The sequence below is a fragment of the Vulpes vulpes genome, chromosome 11 (genome assembly GCF_048418805.1).
Source record: "Vulpes vulpes isolate BD-2025 chromosome 11, VulVul3, whole genome shotgun sequence".
Classification (NCBI taxonomy): Eukaryota; Metazoa; Chordata; class Mammalia; order Carnivora; family Canidae; genus Vulpes; species Vulpes vulpes.
Window position 1 is genome coordinate 61,441,528 of NC_132790.1, and position 19,370 is coordinate 61,460,897.

Here is a 19,370-nt window from a genome sequence, read left to right on the forward strand (position 1 = left end):
TGGAAAGATAGAAGGAGATGGAGTACTTCCAAATTCGTTCTATGAGGCCAGCATCACCTTAATCCCAAAACCAGACAAAGACCACACCAAAAGGAGAATTTCAGACCAATATCCCTGATGAACATGGATGCAAAATTTCTCAACAAGATACTAGCCAATAGGATCCAACAATACATTAAGAAAATTATTCACCATGACCAAGTAGGATTTATCCCTGGGACACAAGGCTGGTTCAACACTCGTAAAACCATCAATGTGATTCATCATATCAGCAAGAGAAAAACCAAGAACCATATGATCCTCTCATTAGATGCAGAGAAAGCATTTGACAAAATACAACATCCATTCCTGATCAAAACTCTTCAGAGTGTAGAGATAGAGGGAACATTCCTCAACATCTTAAAAGCCATCTACGAAAAGCCCACAGCAAATATCATTCTCAGTGGGGAAGCACTGGGAGCCTTTCCCCTAAGATCAGGAACAAGACAGGGATGTCCACTCTCACCACTGCTATTCAACACAGTACTGGAAGTCCTCGCCTCAGCAATCAGACAACAAAAAGACATTAAAGGCATTCAAATTGGCAAAGAAGAAGCCAAACTCTCCCTCTTCGCCGATGACATGATACTCTACATAGAAAACCCAAAAGCCTCCACCCCAAGATTGCTAGAACTCATACAGCAATTTGGTAGCGTGGCAGGATACAAAATCAAAGCCCAGAAATCAGTGGCATTTCTATACACTAACAATGAGACTGAAGAAAGAGAAATGAAGGAGTCAATCCCATTTACAATTGCACCCAAAAGCATAAGATACCTAGGAATAAACCTAACCAAAGAGGTGAAGGATCTATACCCTAAAAACTATAGAACACTTCTGAAAGAAATTGAGGAAGACACAAAGAGATGGAAAAATATTCCATGCTCATGGATTGGCAGAATTAATATTGTGAAAATGTCAATGTTACCCAGGGCAATTTACACGTTTAATGCAATCCCTATCAAAATACCATGGACTTTCTTCAGAGAGTTAGAACAAATTATTTTAAGATTTGTGTGGAATCAGAAAAGACCCCGAATAGCCAGGGGAATTTTAAAAAAGAAAAACCATAGCTGGGGGCATCACAATGCCAGATCTCAGGTTGTACTACAAAGCTGTGGTCATCAAGACAGTGTGGTACTGGCACAAAAACAGACACATAGATCAATGGAACAGAATAGAGAACCCAGAAGTGGACCCTCAACTTTATGGTCAACTAATATTCGATAAAGGAGGAAAGACTATCCACTGGAAGAAAGACAGTCTCTTCAATAAATGGTGCTGGGAAAATTGGACATCCACGTGCAGAAGAATGAAACTAGACCACTCTCTTTCTCCATACACAAAGATAAACTCAAAATGGATGAAAGATCTAAATGTGAGACAAGATTCCATCAAAATCCTAGAGGAGAACACAGGCAACACCCTTTTTGAACTCGGCCACAGTAACTTCTTGCAAGATACATCCACGAAGGCAAAAGAAACAAAAGCAAAAATGAACTATTGGGACTTCATCAAGATAAGAAGCTTTTGCACAGCAAAGGATACAGTCAACAAAACTAAAAGACAACCTACAGAATGGGAGAAGATATTTGCAAATGACATATCAGATAAAGGGCTAGTTTCCAAAATCTATAAAGAATTTATTAAGCTCAACACCAAAGAAACAAACAATCCAATCATGAAATGGGCAAAAGACATGAAGAGAAATCTCACAGAGGAAGACATAGACATGGCCAACATGCACATGAGAAAATGCTCCGCATCACTTGCCATCAGGGAAATACAAATCAAAACCACAATGAGATACCACCTCACACCAGTGAGAATGGGGAAAATTCACAAGGCAGGAAACAACAAATGTTGGAGAGGATGCGGAGAAAAGGGAACCCTCTTGCACTGTTGGTGGGAATGTGAACTGGTGCAGCCACTCTGGAAAACTGTGTGGAGGTTCCTCAAAGAGTTAAAAATAGACCTGCCCTACGACCCAGCAATTGCACTATTGGGGATTTACCCCAAAGATTCAGATGCAATGAAACACTGGGACACCTGCACCCCGATGTTTCTAGCAGCAATGTCCACAACAGCCAAACTGTGGAAGGAGCCTCGGTGTCCATCGAAAGTTGAATGGATAAAGAAGATGTGGTCTATGTATACAATGGAATATTCCTCAGCCATTAGAAACGACAAATACCCACCATTTGCTTCAACGTGGATGGAACTGGAGGGTATTAAGCTGAGGGAAGTAAGTCAATCAGAGAATGACAGTGTATGTTCTCATTCATTTGGGGAATATAAGGGAAGTTAGAAGAAATGTATGGGAAATATCAGAAGGGGAGACAGAACATAAAGACTCCTAACTCTGGGAAACGAACTAGGGGTGGTGGAAGGGGAGGAGGGTGGGGGGTGGGGGTGAATGGGTGATGGACACTGATGGGGGCACTTGACGGGATGAGCACTGGGTGTTATTCTGTATGTTGGTAAATTGAACAGCAATAAAAAATAAATTTATTATAAAAAATTTAAAAATTAAAAAAAAATAAAAATGGGCAAAAAACTTGAACAGATACTTCTACAAAGAAGATATGCAAGTGACAATCCACACATGAAAAGATGTTCAATATTACTAATAATTAGGGAAATGCAAATCACAACTATAATGAGATATCACCTCACATCCATTAGGATGCCTACTATCAACAAAATAGAAAACAACAAGTTGTTGATTTGGATATAAAGAAATTTGAACCCTTGCACACTGTTGATGGGAATGTAAAATAGAATGTCTACCGTGGGAAACAGAAGAGTGGTTCTTCAAAAAATTAAAAACAACTATCAGAGGATCTAGCATTTCCATTTCTGGGTATACATTCAAAAGAACTGAAAGCAGGGTCTCAAAAAGATACACCTATGTTTGTAGCAGCATTATCCACAACAACTAAAAGTTAGAAGGAACCCAACTGATCATTGACAGAGGAATGGATAAGCAAAACGTGGTACATAGATACAGCAGAGTATTATTTAGCCTTAAAAAGCACAGAAATTCTGATACAAGCTACAACATGGATGAACCTTGAGGATGTCATGCTAAGTGAAATAAGCCAGCCACAAAACAACAAATACTGTGCGACTCCATTTATATGAAGAACTTATGGTAGTCAAAATCCTAGAGACAGGAAGTAGAATGGTGGTTGCCAGGGGTTGGGGTGAAAGGGAATGGATATAGAGTTGCAGTTTCACAAGATGAAAAGATTTATGGAAATTAACAGGGGTGATGGTTGTACAACATTATGAATATATTTAATAACAGTGAACTGTATAAAAAGTGTTTCACATGGTAAATTTTACATATATTTTACCACAATAAAAAAAATTGGAAAAAAATCCATCCAGCCCTTCCTCCTTGGCCCAACTCATGTAGTTAGTTGTTCCCACCATAGGGCCGGATGGCACCTACAACCCTATCACAGGATCTGCTATATTTTATTGGCTGATGGATTTGCTAGTTTGCAAGGAACAGCTGTTCCTTGACCTTATGCATGATTCTTATGAAGATCTATTGGAGATCCTGTCTGTTTTCTGAGTATACTCTGGATCTCTGTAATTTAAGAATTTGTTGTCAGCAGGCTGCAGGTTTACCACTGAAATTGCTGCTAGACATTTCAGTGAAAGAAAAGTTGTCCAGAGGACATGATGGGAGATGAATAGTGGAGGGAGACGTGGCAGTGGGATTTTCAAAAAGTCTAACGTAGAATAGCTGTGGGCTGCCAGAAAAGGATGTCACTCATTCACTAGAGGGTAGAAGGAAGCTGGGAAAGGACAGAGAAGGTAGAAATTTAGTATTATAATTTTTTTTTGCTGAGGAAAATGGGATTATAAAAGGTAGAAATGAGGACTTAAAACCTTTTACGATTATGAAAGTAATAAATGTTCAATTTATAAAATCTGAAATATACAGATGGGTGTTCCAAAAACAGAAATCACATATACTTCTTCCACGGCAGGCACTGTGGAATACGCCTGTCCTATCTACCCCTCTGCAGAAGCAGGCAATCATAAAAATGACCGTGCAAACTTTAACCATGCAAAATGATCCTAATGAATGGGGAAATTACAACTATTCCATGACCTTTAAAACTTTTCATTTCTCAATATCAATTACAAATGTACACTGATGTGCAGGAGAATAAACAATAAACCTAGTATTTATTGCTATAACCCAAAACACTAGAAACATTGAGAATTAAGATCATTTTTTATCTTGTTTTGTTGTTTTCTTAACAAGAGTAGTTTGGGGTACCTGGGTGGCTCAGTCAGTTGAGTGTCTGATGCTTGATTTCAGGCTCTACAACAGACATGGAGCCTGCTTGGGATTCTCTCTCTCCCTCACACTCTGCCCCTCCTGCTTACCGCCCCCCACCCCCCGGCTATCTGAAAAAATTAAAAATTCAAAAAAAGAGAGAGTAGTTTGAATAGTACTTGCTGCTTTTTCCTCATGTAATTCACCACACAGAGAGTGTATCGTTCCTATGCCTTTGGGAAACTGTCTTATTCCTTTCTAACTCTGGCTCGACTCCCAACATTTTATCCTTTTGTGCTTTCACTGTTGGAATATATCTCCCAGAATTCATTTTTTTTAAAGATTTTATTTATTCATGAGACACATACACACACACACCCACACACACACACACACACACACAGAGAGAGAGAGAGAGAGAGAGAGAGAGAGAGAGAGAGAGAGGCAGAGACACAGGCACAGGGAGAAGCAGGCTCCATGCAGGGAGCCTGATGTGGGACTCGATCCCAGGACTCCAGGATCACACCCTGAGCCAAAGGCAGACGCTCAACTGCTAAGCCACCCAGGTGTCCCTCCCAGAATTCCTTTAATGTAAAGGGTTTTTTGTTTTTGTTTATGCTTTTTTTGTTTGTTTTGTTTTGATTTGGTTGTGAGTTTTTTATTTTTTTATTTTTGCCTGCATTGCTTCCTCTGAGACTTCATTCTTTTCTTCAAAACCACATTCCTTATTTATAATTTTTTTTTATTTTTATTTATTTATGATAGTCACAGAGAGAGAGAGAGGCAGAGACATAGGCAGAGGGAGAAGCAGGCTCCATGCACCGGGAGCCTGATGTGGGATTCGATCCCGGGTCTCCAGGATCGCGCCCTGGGCCAAAGGCAAGCGCCAAACCACTGCGCCACCCAGGGATCCCACATTCCTTATTTATAAAGGTGATCTCACTTCCACTAAATTCCTCCGGCTGCATATCTAGAACCTCTTCAGTGGCATCATTGTCAACATTCCTAAACTCTGCTGCTTCTTCTGCAACTCCATTTACATTAGATTCAAATTTCCCTTCCAACATTAATGCTTTGAGCTTCTTTGTTGCCCTTCTGTCTTTGCTGCACAATTCGCTCTTTTGATTATCAGTTTTTGTAAAATGCTACGTGGATTTATCACTAGAAGACAAGGAAGAAACATAACCACATGCTTTGCTGTCTGCGGATGAACTAAATCATAAATGCAAAGTGAATTATAAAAATAATGCTAATTTAAAGTATATATACATTTTGGATACATATAAATTTTTGATGATATATACTTTGAACTTTTTATTACATTTCAAATTAGCATCATTCTATAATCAATATATATTCTGATATTTTATTTAGCCTTATATTACAAATACTTTCCCATGCTGTTAAATATATTTGGGAAATAGGATATTTAATGGCATAGAGACTTCTACCCTAAGAATGGAAATTAATTTCCCATTGAGCAATATATAAATTATTACCAAAGTGTTTGCTACTGTGAGAGTTTAATGGTGTGAGAATATGTTTACAGAAGTCATTCAGTACTTCTCTGATTATTTCCTATGCATAAATTTTCTAGAAGTAGAATGGCTACACTAAAGGATGTAAATAATTTGAAGGCTTTTGATACAGACCTATATATATTTTTAATTACCTCTTTTTTTTAAGATTTTATTTACTTATTAGAGACAGAGAGAGAAAGGCAGAAACCTAGGCAGAGGGAGACCCAGGCTTCCTGTGGGAAGACATGGCATGACCCATGTTTCATAGTTTCATATTCAGTTCTCTGTCCCTCAAACTCCTACTTCCTCATTTTCTTCTATTGATCTGTACTGTTACCCTGGTCTTGTTTTGTGAAACAAGTGACATGCTTTCAAATTAAAGCATTATTATTTAAAAGAAGCCCGTAAAGGGGGCAATAAGAATATGGGAGTTTGGGTAATCATGGGTGAGAAGGATTTTCTAGAGGAGTTGCTTTCTGGCACCAGTCATACTCCATCACATAAGTGAACACTTGCCTATTCAACTTTGCACTAGCAGATCCGGAGAACAACCAAATGCTATTTAAAAACCTATCATGGGGCACTTGGGTGGCTCAGTCAGTTAAATGACTGACTCTTGATTTCAGCTCAGATCATGATCTCAGTGCAATGAAACGTCGGGACACCTGCACCCCGATGTTTCTATCAGCAATGGCCACAATAGCCAAACTGTGGAAGGAGCCTCGGTGTCCATCAAAAGATGAATGGATAAAGAAGATGTGGTTTATGTATACAATGGAATATTACTCAGCAATTAGAAACGACAAATACCCACCATTTGCTTCTACGTGGATGGAACTGGAGGGTATTATGCTGAGTGAAATAAGTCAATCGGAGAAGGACAAACAGTGTATGTTCTCATTCATTTGGGGAATATAAATAATAGTGAAAGGGAATATAAAGGAAGGGAGAAGAAATGTTGGGAAATATCAGGAAGGGAGACAGAACATAAAGACTCCTAACTCTGGGAAACGAACTAGGGGTGGTGGAAGGGGAGGAGGGCGGGTGTTGGAGGGGAATGGGTGACGGGCACTGAGGTGGACACTTGACGGGATGAGCACTGGGTGTTTTTCTGTATGTTGGTAAATTGAACACCAATAAAAATTAATTAAAAAAAAAAAAACAGATCATGATCTCAGGGTCCTGGGATCAAGCCCCGAGTCAGGCTCCACACTTACTGGAGAGTCTGCTTGAGGATTCTCTCTCCCTCACTCTCTGACCCTCCCCTGCTCTCTCTCTCTAAAATGAATAAATTAATTTTAAAAAAACCATATTGCTATATTGCAACCACTTCAAGATAAAGGTGTAAAAAGTAATGGTAGAAAACACACCTGCAGTTTTGGGAGTCTTTTCCACAGCTACCCAAGTCTAAACACTGAACATCAGGATCCTGAGGGGTCTCTTGTTAGAGAAAGTAATGATGCTGTGGCTTCTATTTTGATGGCTCAAAAGCTTTTATGCTCACCACTGCTGTGGGGAATTCTAGGGCTGGATTTTTATATTTTGCAGTTAGTACAAGTATAGCAATTTCCAGAAACAGAAGTCCTTGAGCAATGCTACCTGCCCTTTTGTACCCTTTCCTGTCAATCTGAGGACAATATGGGTTATTTCAGGAATATAGGCTGCCCAGTGAAGGTCAGGACAACTCCTGCCAAGAAGAGGTCAACCTCTAGAGAGAAATCCAGATGATGTAATTTTTGAGCAAACGAGCTGGTGAGCCATATCATTACCACTCCCTAGGAGGTGCTGGCTTAGCCAGGGCAGGACAACAAGGGTACAGACAAACTCACTGGATAAATTTGTACATGAACCTATGCCCTACCAGATGCGGTCTATTCTTCGTTATACTAAAGAAAGGTAGAAAACATACTGCATTTGTTAGCAATTAGCTCATTTTCTTATGCAAATATTAATCAAATCATGAAAGTAAAGCTGAAAAGAAGGGACATCTAAGCCAAGAGCTGAAAGCTGAGGAAGAGTCAGACAAGTAGAAGGAGAAGGAATATGTTCTAGACAGAGGCATGGGAAATCAAAGTACATTTAAAGAACTGAAAGAAGCTGGGATGCCTGGAGGCTCAGTGGGTGAGCATCTGCCTTTGGTTCAGGGCATGATCCTGGGGTCCTGGGATCGAGTCTCACATTAGGCTCCTCGCTAGGAGCCTGTTTCTCCCTCTGTCTGTGTCTCTGCCCCTCTCTCTGTGTCTCTCATGAATAAATTAATAAAATCTTTAAAAAAAAAAAAAAGAACTGAAGGAAGCGAGGATATAGAACACATAGTAGGGCAAAGAGAAACAGGAGATGAAGCTAGAAACTAAGTGTCAAATCATACATGGTTTACAGAACCTGTTAGGAAGTTAAAATTTATCCATGAAGAGTGGGGGATCATTGAAAGGTTTTAAGACAATGAGTGACAAGTCTTGCATTTTAGAGAAAGCATGCTGCTTCCACTGTGAAGACGACAGTGGGCAGGGCAAGAACAGGCATCCCAAGGAGAAGGCCCCCAAGGCCCTGCAAGCACAAGATGGTGGTGGCCTTTATGACACTGCCCATGGGAGTGAAGAGAAATGACAGTTGTGATGAGCTTCAGTGGCTTGACTGAATAGGGCAGGATGGCAAAGGACGAGAGGCCAAGATGATGCCTGCAGTCTTGGCTGGGCAACTGAGGGGAAGTGCATTTCATTCACTGACACAGGACACAAGAGGAGAAACAGTTTTAAGGAGGTGATTATGGGTTTGTTTTTACCCTGTTGTGTCTGAGATGCTTATGGTGCATCCAGTGTAAACTCCCAGCAGGCAGGTGGGCAGTGGTTAATTGGAGAGAGGGATATCCCTATTAAAGAGGGCACTAACTCCTTGGAGCAGTTGCTTAGTAAAGAACTATCGAGATGCCCAACTTCTTGGGTTTGACTTGCAAATGGACTACTCAGTACCTCTGGCCTCCATCACCATAAACCATAATCACTATAAACTATCACCTAGATTTCAGGCCACTGACGATGAGGGCAACATGCAAGAGAAGGAACAGACAAGTCCAAGCCCATTACTATTTAAAGAGAAAAATCTACTTGGTTATTTCTTGAGAGAAAGAAATTAGAAAATAAAAAAAAAAAAGAAACCTTTCCCCCCCATACTTAGTAGGGTTTTAAGTTTTAAAATTTTAAGTTTTAAAATTGCACAGTGATGTCAGAAACACGAATTGGTAAGTATCATGTTGATACAGACTAAAACGTTGCTACTGGCAGAATCATTAACTGCTTTGGAGATGGCTCAGGTCCCTACTCATCTAGCACAGGAAGGAGCTCACATCCTGATGCTCAGTGAGGGCTGCCATCCTGACCCGACTGCAGAGAGCCATGATCTCAATGGCCAAGAAGCCATGGTTAATGTGAAACATATAGACCAGGCTACATACTGCATCTCAGACATACAATAAAGAAAAGTTTCCAAAAATAGTGATCTCCTTTAACTTTGAAAATGCCTACTTTAAAAAAAAAGAAAAGAAAAAGAAAAAAAAAAGAAAAAAAAAAGAAAATGCCTACTTTTAACTGAGGGAAAAGGAGGCGGTAGCATAATTCCTTAGAGCAATCAGTTATCTAATTATAAAACTCGTAGGATGTACAGCCTAGCTTCTCATTTTCTCTTCTCAAATACAATATTTAATTCAAACAATTACTTTGCTTTATTTTTTTTTTCAGGAGACATGGTCAATCGGTTATACCTTTTATTAGCCAGATCTTATACTATGTTCCAGTTGAGGGTTCCAAGATCCCCCTGAAAATGTGAATTGTGCACAGACCTTGGCATATAAGAAAGTGTCCGCATTTTTCTGGGAAGAGGGTCTAGAATCCTCAGATTCCTAAAGCAGGTGACATTCAAAACAGACTAAGAATCACTATGGCTATGTTCTTGTCTGATTCTACTACAGCATATAGTAAAAATATAGAGCATAAATTAGGGGTTGACAGATTTTCTTTTCTCTTAAGGATATGTTTACTTTTGTAGGACCATTATCTGGAAAGAACCTCAAAAGGTAACAAGTTCATCCACCTGCCTTTAGGCGAAATACCTCCAAAATTATCCAAGTCAGATGAAAACTGAAAGTCTGTTTATTTCTCCCTATGGGAAAGTAATTCCAGCACCTCATTCTGTAACCTATTACATTTTTTAACAACCACTATAAAATTTATCTTTGGTCTATATGTGCTCTAGTTTAGGTCCTAAATTGCCTTATTACTATTTTTCTTCACTTTATACACAGCAATAAATGTGTGTTAATCTTTTCCAGAGAAGATAGATGGCAATGTTCTTGTCACAGTCCATTTTTAAAACCAATGATTCTGGTGATCAATGTGTATATACACAACACAGCTCACACAAGTTAGGCAGACGTCTGGCCATATACCAGAATGTAAGTGTGATCAAGTTACTGGTAACAAGAGTTCACTGTCTCAAAGAGCTAGGGGGAAATCTCACAGATGACCCAGGGCAGGAAGAAGAGACTCTCCTGCTGTTTTGGTCAGTCAGAAGTGTGAATGTGAAGCATCTGGTGAAGATCCAACTTAACCACCGGCCCAGAAAGTGTGGTCCGTCAACAGCCCTCAGCCCTAGCCTGATGTGTGATTATAGTTCCCTTGCCCCCCCCAAGGGAAACTCTGCACTCCAGCCTGCCATGTACGCTGGTAACCTGACTCCCTATTCCAAAGCCTAGCTTTGCTTCCTGTGGTCCTCTTTACATGAATACTGGGCCTCCCACCAACAGTGGCACCCTGTCCCAATATTGCCTAGGATTCATTTGCACCCTGAAGGGTTGTTTCCTGCTTTTCCAGGGCAGTGGACCCACTCTGGCCCCACGGCAACCCAGGAAATTTGTCCACTGTCCTGCGGGTTGCAGACATGACTTCTCCAATAAGATCTGACCCAGAGCGTCAGTGTAGGGGTGCTCCAGATCAAGTCTGCCCTCCCTTGAGTACTCTTGTTCAGCTTTCAGGCACCTTACAGAGTTCTTCCTAAATCTTAGGGTTACTCTTTTTTTTCATAGTTAATAATGTTTTATATTAAAATTCTCCTATTTAAATCACTGTGTGGTTTCTGCCTTCTGATTGGGCCCAGACTGAAATAATCACAATGAAAACTTATTCTTTGATTACACTCATGGGTAGTACTTGCCAACAGTGCATCTTCTATTGTTCTTAGTTTTCTTTCTAGTTTAACTGTATTGTGGTTAAAGAATGTGGTCTGTACAATCCCTACTTACTGGAATTTATTGATATCCTTTTAGCTACTGCATGGCCAACTTTTCATTTTTTTATTTTTTTTATTTTTTATTATTATTTTTTTATGGCCAACTTTTTAAAGATGTTTCTGGAAAACTGAAAAGAAGGTACAGTTTCTGTTTTCAGGGTACAGAGATGGATCTATTTCTGTAGATCCATCTTATTAAAATATTTATACCCTTTATACAGGGGTCAGCAAACTTTGTCTGTGAAGAGCCAAAGAGTAAATAATATAGACTTGTGAACTATAAGGTCTGTGTTGTAACTCAACTCTTATCAAGGAGCAAAAGTAACCACAGACAATATGTAAACAAATGCTCTGTGTGGCTGTATTCAATAAAACTTTACTTACAAAAATAGGCCGTGCAGGGGTGGAGGGCACCTGGGTGTTCCTGGGAGCCAGCCCTGTGTCCATCAGGCTCCCTGCTTAGCATGGAGCCTGCTTGTCCCTCTCCCAACCTCCTCTGCTCCTCCCTGTGCATGCGCACACATTCTCTCTCTCCCTCTCTCTCAAATAAATAACAAAATCTTAAAAAAAAAAAAAAACAGTCAGACAAATGCAGAATCCACTCTAGGTAAAACTTCTAGGACACTCTTTTTCACACATATATTATAGACCAGGTTTTGGTATTTACTACATTCTCAGATTTGCTTTCTTTTAATAGGTCAGTTTATTCCAATTAGATTTATTGTCAAACTTCTCTTTGATCTTAATTTTCTTATTTTATATTTTCTTTCTAAATATTTTTTAATAGTAAGTGTAAGGTTTAATGTACAAAAAAAGCTTTTAACAGAACCAAGAGAAGGATTCTACAATAATAAGGAATAAAATTCACAGGAGGATAGAACTGTGAACCTTTTTTGTGTCAAATATTAGAGCACAGAACTATATAAACAAAAGGACCAAAAACACACAGGATGAAATTCAAAAAACTCAGCAGTATTGAGAGGTTTAACTCCTCTTTCTCATTGCTTCACAGACCAAGTAGATAAAAATAATGATGCAGAGCAAGGGTTAATAAACTGTGGCCTGTGGGCTAACTCTGGCCCACTACCTATTTGTCAATTTTTTAAATTTTTATATTTTATTATTTTTTCAAAAGATTATTTATTTGAGAGAGAGACTGAGAGAGAAAGAGAGAGAGAGCATATGCTTGGAGGGGCAGAGGGAGAGGTAGAGAGAAAATCTCCAGCAGATTCCCTGCAGAGCACAGAGCCTAATGCAGGGCTGATCCCACAACTTGGAGATCAGGACCTGAGCTGAAATCAAGAGTTAGAAGCTCAACAGACTGAGCCACACAGGTGCCTCTTCATCTGTCTTTCTTAAGATATATCTTCTTCATTTGTCTTTTTAAATATTTTTCTCTATAAATATAATTATTATCCAATGTTTCATATATTGCATCAGTTTATATATATGCATATATTTTTTTTAATTTCATGTCATTTTGATTCTCTTATATAGAGAGTCTAGTTTGTGTTAGTCTTTCTTCTGTTCATTGGAGCCTCATCTGTTTTCTGCCCTTAGCCTCTCTGGGTTCAGCCTCCACACTCTGAACTAGAGCGCCCATATTCTATTTTCTATGCAGCTTCATTCAAAAGATATTTTACACCAAATATCCTTCCACTCTGGGGCTTGGGGATGTTCCCTCAGGTTGCAGGATGTTCCCTCACTTCATTGTGAACTCACTGCCACTTTTTTTGTGGGTGCTCTACTCTGTATATGCCATTATTTAAAATAACCCAGAATTGATGGATTTTTTTCCTCTCTTTTTCTCCTTACCCCATTGAACCAAACCTTTATTTGCTAAATACAATTAAGTCGAAGGAATTATTCATCCAAACTGCATTTGCCTTCCTTTGAAAGCCACAGAGCAGAAAAAGACAAATCCTAGTAGCTTTGAGAGAACTGAGGAACTGTCTCTGTCAAGACTGAAAGCTACCAGACCTGAGTTCCCAGGGGGTTATAGGGACTCTCAGCCCTTGGATCCCCAAATCTGGAGAGGTTTTCAGGAGTCTTCATGGAATTTCAACAACCTGCCCTCTGGCTGCTCTGTAGGAGTCATGAGTCTAGGGACTGGGTCCTCTTCAAGTTTGGGTCAAATTGTTTAGTTGGTCCAAATTCTAAGTTTCTGCTAGGCTCTTTCCACATATTTGGTGGTCTTGTGTCATCCTATTTACTATCTCTGTAGAGATTTAGGGGAGTATGTCCTAGGTCGACGTGCATGCTTCTGCATTCCTCAGGAGTCCTATATGCCAAGTTCAACTCTAAAAATATCTTTGTGAGAGAGAACTGGTCTCCATAATGATTTCTTCTTCCTTCTTGGAATTCATTTCTTAAATTTTCTATCACCCATTAAGATGGATTTGAGAATCTGCCCTAAATACCTATTGAAATGAGTGATAAGCCATCTAGTTTTAAAATAAAGTAGAAATTTAGGGATGCCTCTGGTGGCTTAGTGGTTGAGTGTCTGCCTTTGGCTAAAGTTGTAATTCCCAGGTCCTGGGATCAAATTTTGCATTCGGCTCCCTGCAGGGAGCCTGCTTCTCCCTCTGCCTATGTCTCTGCCTGTCTCATGAATAAATAAACAAAATCTTTTTAAAAAATTAAAATAAAATAAAGTAGAAATTTAGTATTTCTGGGTCAAATAATCTTCTGAAATTTCTTTTGGTTCTAGCTTGGAAAGAACTAAAGTGGCAGAGAAATTCAAGGCATCATGAAATTCAAGTAAAATTACTTTCACCTCAGCAATGTTCTGAAGGATGCACAAACAGGTGAGCTCTTACCAGAGGAATGAGCAGGCTGATGAGGTCTGTCAGAGGTTTGCTCAGCAGCAGCAGGTCCTCCGCAGCCTGAGTGTCCCCTCCTGAGCCAGACTTCTGGGCCTTGAGCAGGGAGAAGAAAAGGGAGGGGTGTTGGAGATTAGTCAGTTTGGCCATCGGAGACAGATCCACTCAGTGTAGGAGAGGAAGGGGGCTGAGGAAGCAATGCCCTGTGGCCCCCTGAGGAGAAGCCAGCCTTGTTGTAACAGGACACGAAGAGCCACTGCCACCAGCACGGGCTACACAGGCAGACCTGGGCAGTCCACAGCAATACCAACACCGTCCCTGAAAGAACAATGTTGGTGTTCATGTACTATGGAGGGGACTCTATCTTTCCAACCATGCTGAGATGAGGTGCTGTCACCCCCATCTTTCAGGTGAGAAAACTGAAGGTCAGAGAAGTTAAATAATTTGTCAAAGGCCCTACAGACAATGAGAGACAAAGCCGGACTCCAAATCCCAGATGTTCATTTCTCGGGGGCATTTTTATGCACACTATCTAATGCATACCATCATCATACAGTTCTGCTAGGCCTGCCTTCTCTGTATGCATGTGCATGCTTGAATAGCATCTAGAATATTAGTCCAATGAACCAGTGCACGGGGAGGCCCCAGACACAGGTTGACATTGCTTAGGAAGGATGGGCTTAAATTGCATTGGAAAGAGGAAATGAGGAGTGAGTGGCTCTACTCGGAAGTGTGTCTTCTTCCAGGAGTTTTATGAGGCGGTCTAGTCTCTGCTTTGAGGGGTGAATAATTTTATATTGAAAAAAGTCACAGACTATTGTGTTTGCTCCAGTATATACACATTTCATTCACACACTTTCTGTTTCTAATTTTACTCAGAAGAAACCGTATGTAATGATCTCTGCCAGAGCCTTCAGAGCAGGCTGCAGACTGCCTGTCTTGGATTATTAGCCTGGACTCCAGGACCCTTCTCATGAAGGCCCAGCTCCTTCTGGACAAAATTTGAGCTGCTTGCTTTCTCTGGCTCAGAGGGACTAGATTAAAAAAGCATACACCTGCATTTTAACAACCTGCACCTCTCTATAGCCAAGGGGAACCACAGTAATCCTAGCACGGAGCTTCCCTCTCTGCTCCCCACCCCCACTTCTGGCCTTCCCAACTGACTTTACCAGAAAGGTAGGATTTCCTTCCAGAAAACAAATGTGCAACCCCAACCCAGAGGTCTGAACCCTTCTGACCCTTGGCTGTTGATCCCGCCTTCTGGAGCACAGTGGGAGATAGAATCCTGGCCTTTTCACATTAATACATCATCCTTTAGAGCAAAGGAATTCTCTCTTGGGAAAGATCAGACAGTCTTGCAAACAAGCACCTAGGCCGGGAGGGGGCATGATGGCACTGCTTCCTTCCCAAACATGTGGAAGCAAGCAGATGGTGCCACAAGAACAAGTGGACCCTGTGGGACTCTTCCCATCAGGACATCCAGTGTCCTCCATATCCTCTAAATCTACATAGTCATTTCTTATTGTTCCCAAGAAACATCCAGACTCTCCCCACCAAGATTCAGGTAACACCTCCTTGCAATGCTGCCAAGGGTTCTGGAAAGAGCACGCTACCTCTCCACGCAACAGAGAAGTTCACACCAAAAATGCAAGAGAAACTTCTCTCCTTACAAAAATATGGGACTGCAGTGGATGCTTTGTGTATGGAGGGATCCCGGCAGGGGCTCCCACAGTAAGAAAAATGGAAGCTGAGCAACAATTTCAGAGGCCCAGGCCCCCCTCCCCTCTCTATCTCAGGTTCCTAATGTCACACTCCCTAGAGGCAACCTCTTGATACCCAGATCTATGGCCCACTGTGTGCATTTTGTAAAGGGCTCTCTCCACAGCAAGGAAGTTCTCTTTCTGCTATGATATACCTATTGTCCTCTCCATTCAGGTCCTCTGCCCTAGCCTCTGGTCCATGACTCACTTGCCTCTGTCATGGCCATAGGGTAACTTGCCCCACTCCCAGCCATCCAGTGTTCTTGACCCATCCAGTTATAGTCTAAGCAAGAGAAGATGGTAGACTGCACTGGAGCCTGAGCAACAGGGTTTGAGAGAAATGACTGGACTTACTAGATATTTAAGGTAAAATCTATATTAGTGGTAACAGATTAGATGTAGAATATGAAAAAGAAAAATTTTAATGATGACTCCCAGGTTTCTAGTATGCACAGCAGGAGGAAGGTAGCTGACCTTGTGGGCAGCAGAATGTTTTGGGGAGGCAAATGCTGAATTTAGTTTTGGACATGTTGAATTTGAGATGACAACGGGGTGTTCTATCTAGTGATCCTTTTGAGAAAGCTGCTGGATCTCTAAGGATGAATTTCATGGGAGGACTCTGGGTGGAAATATAAACTTAATATACTTAAACAGATAAAATCTGGGAATGTCAACTTATGAGCCACTTTTATTATTAAATGGCAATATGTCATTACTCAAAATGAGATAAAGGAGTATAGCATTAAGAGATAAAAATAAACAAATGGCCAGGGGAAATATAATTCTATCTAACTGCTACATGAATCTAGTGACAGGTAGTAGGTACTCAAGAGAGTTGTTAAATGAAACACGGAGGTGGGCATCTGGGTGGCTCAGTTGGTGAAGCACATACCTTCGGCTCAGGTCATGATTTCAGGGTGCTGGGATCGAGACACCCACATCAGGTTTCCCACTTAGCGGGGAGTCTGATTCTTCCTCTCCCTCTACCCCTCCCCCTGCTTACTTTCTCTCTGTCAAGTAAAGAAGTAAAATCTTTTTTAAAAAATAAAAAAAAGAAAGAAACACAGAGATAAGGCAGTTGTAGAGAACAGGAGAGAGTCAGTTCCTCAGGTAGCTGTTCTCTGACATCCCTAGCAGTTTAAGTACAAAATGGACAAGCTGCAATGGTGGGGCCCAGGCCAGTTCAGCACTCACCGTGGTCCCCAATTATCATCACATGTGTACTCACAATGCACAGATGACATGATTTGGCCCCTACTCTGTAGGGTCTTGTGGTCTGTTCAAAAGGATAGCATGCTTACCAATGACTGGGCTGAAGGCAGAGTGTGAAAAGTGACATAGAGGTGGACCCAGTTGGAGTGGTGAGGGGAAGTAAGAGAGGGTGACATGTGACTTTGTCATTTTGATGGTGGGAAGGAGGTCTACGGGGGAATAGTGTGGAGGGCGGTGTTTCAGGGGCTGGGGACGGTAGGAGGAAAGGCACAGGGAGTGAGATACGAAGAGCCGAATGTTTGGCGTGGGTGTGGACAGCGCAGAGGCCTGGCAGACCATGCTGGAAGGCACCCTAGGGCTGGATCATACAAGGCCTTGACTATCTCACCAACAAGTATGAAGAGCCCATCTCAGATAATGAGATGTCGTTGAGGTTTGCCAAGGCAGGGAGAGGCATGGTGAGGATTACAGGCAATGGCAGAAAAACCTCCCTTGCATTCAGCAACCAGGCAGAGGGTGGCTCATGGGCAAGAGCAACAAGGGGAACATGACAGAAGAGTCCAACTGGATAATTTCCAGAGCTATGGAAAACAGACTACAGCCTTCACTAATGATAGTCTTTAAGCGTGTGCAAGTCAAAGGAGGACTCATGGCCACATTCCAGGCTTTGAGCAACACCACCAGCACGTCTGCAGCACCAGCATAGAAACAGTCCATGTTCTAGGACTATCATTTCTCAAATGATAGTCAAGGCCCAGATTGGGGAGGGGGGGTCAGGTGACCTGGATTTTAATACTGAATTGGGCTTCCCCAACCCCCAAACTCGGCTAGGTTCTCTTCCCATGTTTACCCTGCAGCATTCTGTAACTCACAGTAGCTGCTGCTCACAGATGTAATGGGATGATGATTTCCTTGCCATTTGTGTAGTGACGGTCTTCCCTCCGAAACTGCAAGCCTCCTGAGTGCTAACACACTTCCTTTCCAGATCCCTGCTGAATTCTCAGAACCTAGCCCTGTCCTGGGTGAATAAGTACAAAAACAAACCATAAATTACTAGTTCATAAGCCTTTCAGGAGTCAGTTTAGTCTCTGAACTATTTAGAACTATGGCCTGAGCAGCCTCCCACATGCCAGGACACAGACATGAGGAAGTCGTAGTCCACAGGAAGCCTTCTGGAAGCAGATTCCTTCTGGAAGCAGGAATGTGAACTGTTCTTGCTGTTAATGATGCAGCAGTCATTTCCTGCTTCCCTTCCCTGAGCCCGGCATATACAAGACACCACCTATATACATATATTCACATATATTTTCTTCTCTCATTTAAGTCATACAATGACCTTGTAGGGCATTTCTTATCATTTCTACTCTGTACATGAGGAAATCAACATTAGGCAGGTGAACTTGCCCAGGGTCATACAGGTGGAAGGTGGTGTGGGTAGGATGTGCATCCAAGGCATTTTCACTTGCAAGGCCCATAGCACACCAGTGAGTCTGGAGCATGTACTGGTATATCCAATTCCATATCTCCCCCATACAACCCCTAGGAGGTTAAACCAGGGCTGACTTTGAATAACAAGGCATGCTGGCGCCAGAGACTAAATTTCCGATAGAGAGTCTAACAGTGCCTTCCCAAGGTTCCCACCTCCCAAGAATACATTCTTACATCGTATCACTCTCCTTCCTGAAAAAGAAAATCTAAGCACTTATCATTTTAAACACTGGCAACCCTCAATTCTTCTACTTTACAGTAGTTCCTGTTAGAAGTAGATCACATTTTGAATGCAGAAGAATCCCCAGGGTGGAGCATGTTTATAAATGGAAGAGGTGACTTTGGGTTTGGAAAGTACTTCTAGCTCCGTGTTCTAGGAGGATGTGTTTTTGATACACATGCCATTTCTTTTTCCAGCTCTTTCCCCTGATTCAATTTCAAAGACTCTGTCAGACTGACACCAGTATATGAAGATCAAAGTCATAGTCAAGGCCAAAAGCAATATGTGACAGGTATTACGGGTGAAGATTTAGAAAGATGTTAGCAGTAAAACATACAGTGGTGTGGAAGAAATGAAAAAGTAAGACATAGTGATCTACCAGTATACTAGAAAATTTTTTAAAAAACAGAATAAGAAAATATTTTGTATTAAGGAGTTTTAAAGATCCTTGAATCTCTCTTTAATAACTTGTAATAAAAGGATTTCTATTGTTCTGGAATTTTTAAAACTTCTGATCCCTTTTATCTACAATCTACAAAACATAATCTTTTACAGATTGATATCATCAAAGCATCTTGCAAGAGTACCTATCGACTGCACCTTGAAGAATTACCTAAAACCACTGTCAAGGCTGAAATAAGAAACAACATTCTCTGAAAAAAAAAAAAAAACACTAGAAAAAAAGAGGAAAAGAGAAGAGAAATCCGTGACTCAGGATTACAGAAGTAC

General features: G+C 41.1%; 1 protein-coding gene across 2 annotated transcripts in view; it reads right to left on the reverse strand.

The window, feature by feature from the left end:
- Positions 1-19,370, reverse strand: part of ULK4 (unc-51 like kinase 4) — a 589,543-nt gene that overhangs the window by 163,442 nt on the left and 406,731 nt on the right. For both annotated transcript variants that reach the window (XM_026000954.2, XM_072726539.1), the window contains exon 34: positions 13,959-14,057. In XM_026000954.2, coding sequence (XP_025856739.1) covers positions 13,959-14,057 — 99 coding nt within the window. The remainder of the gene's footprint in view (positions 1-13,958; positions 14,058-19,370) is intronic.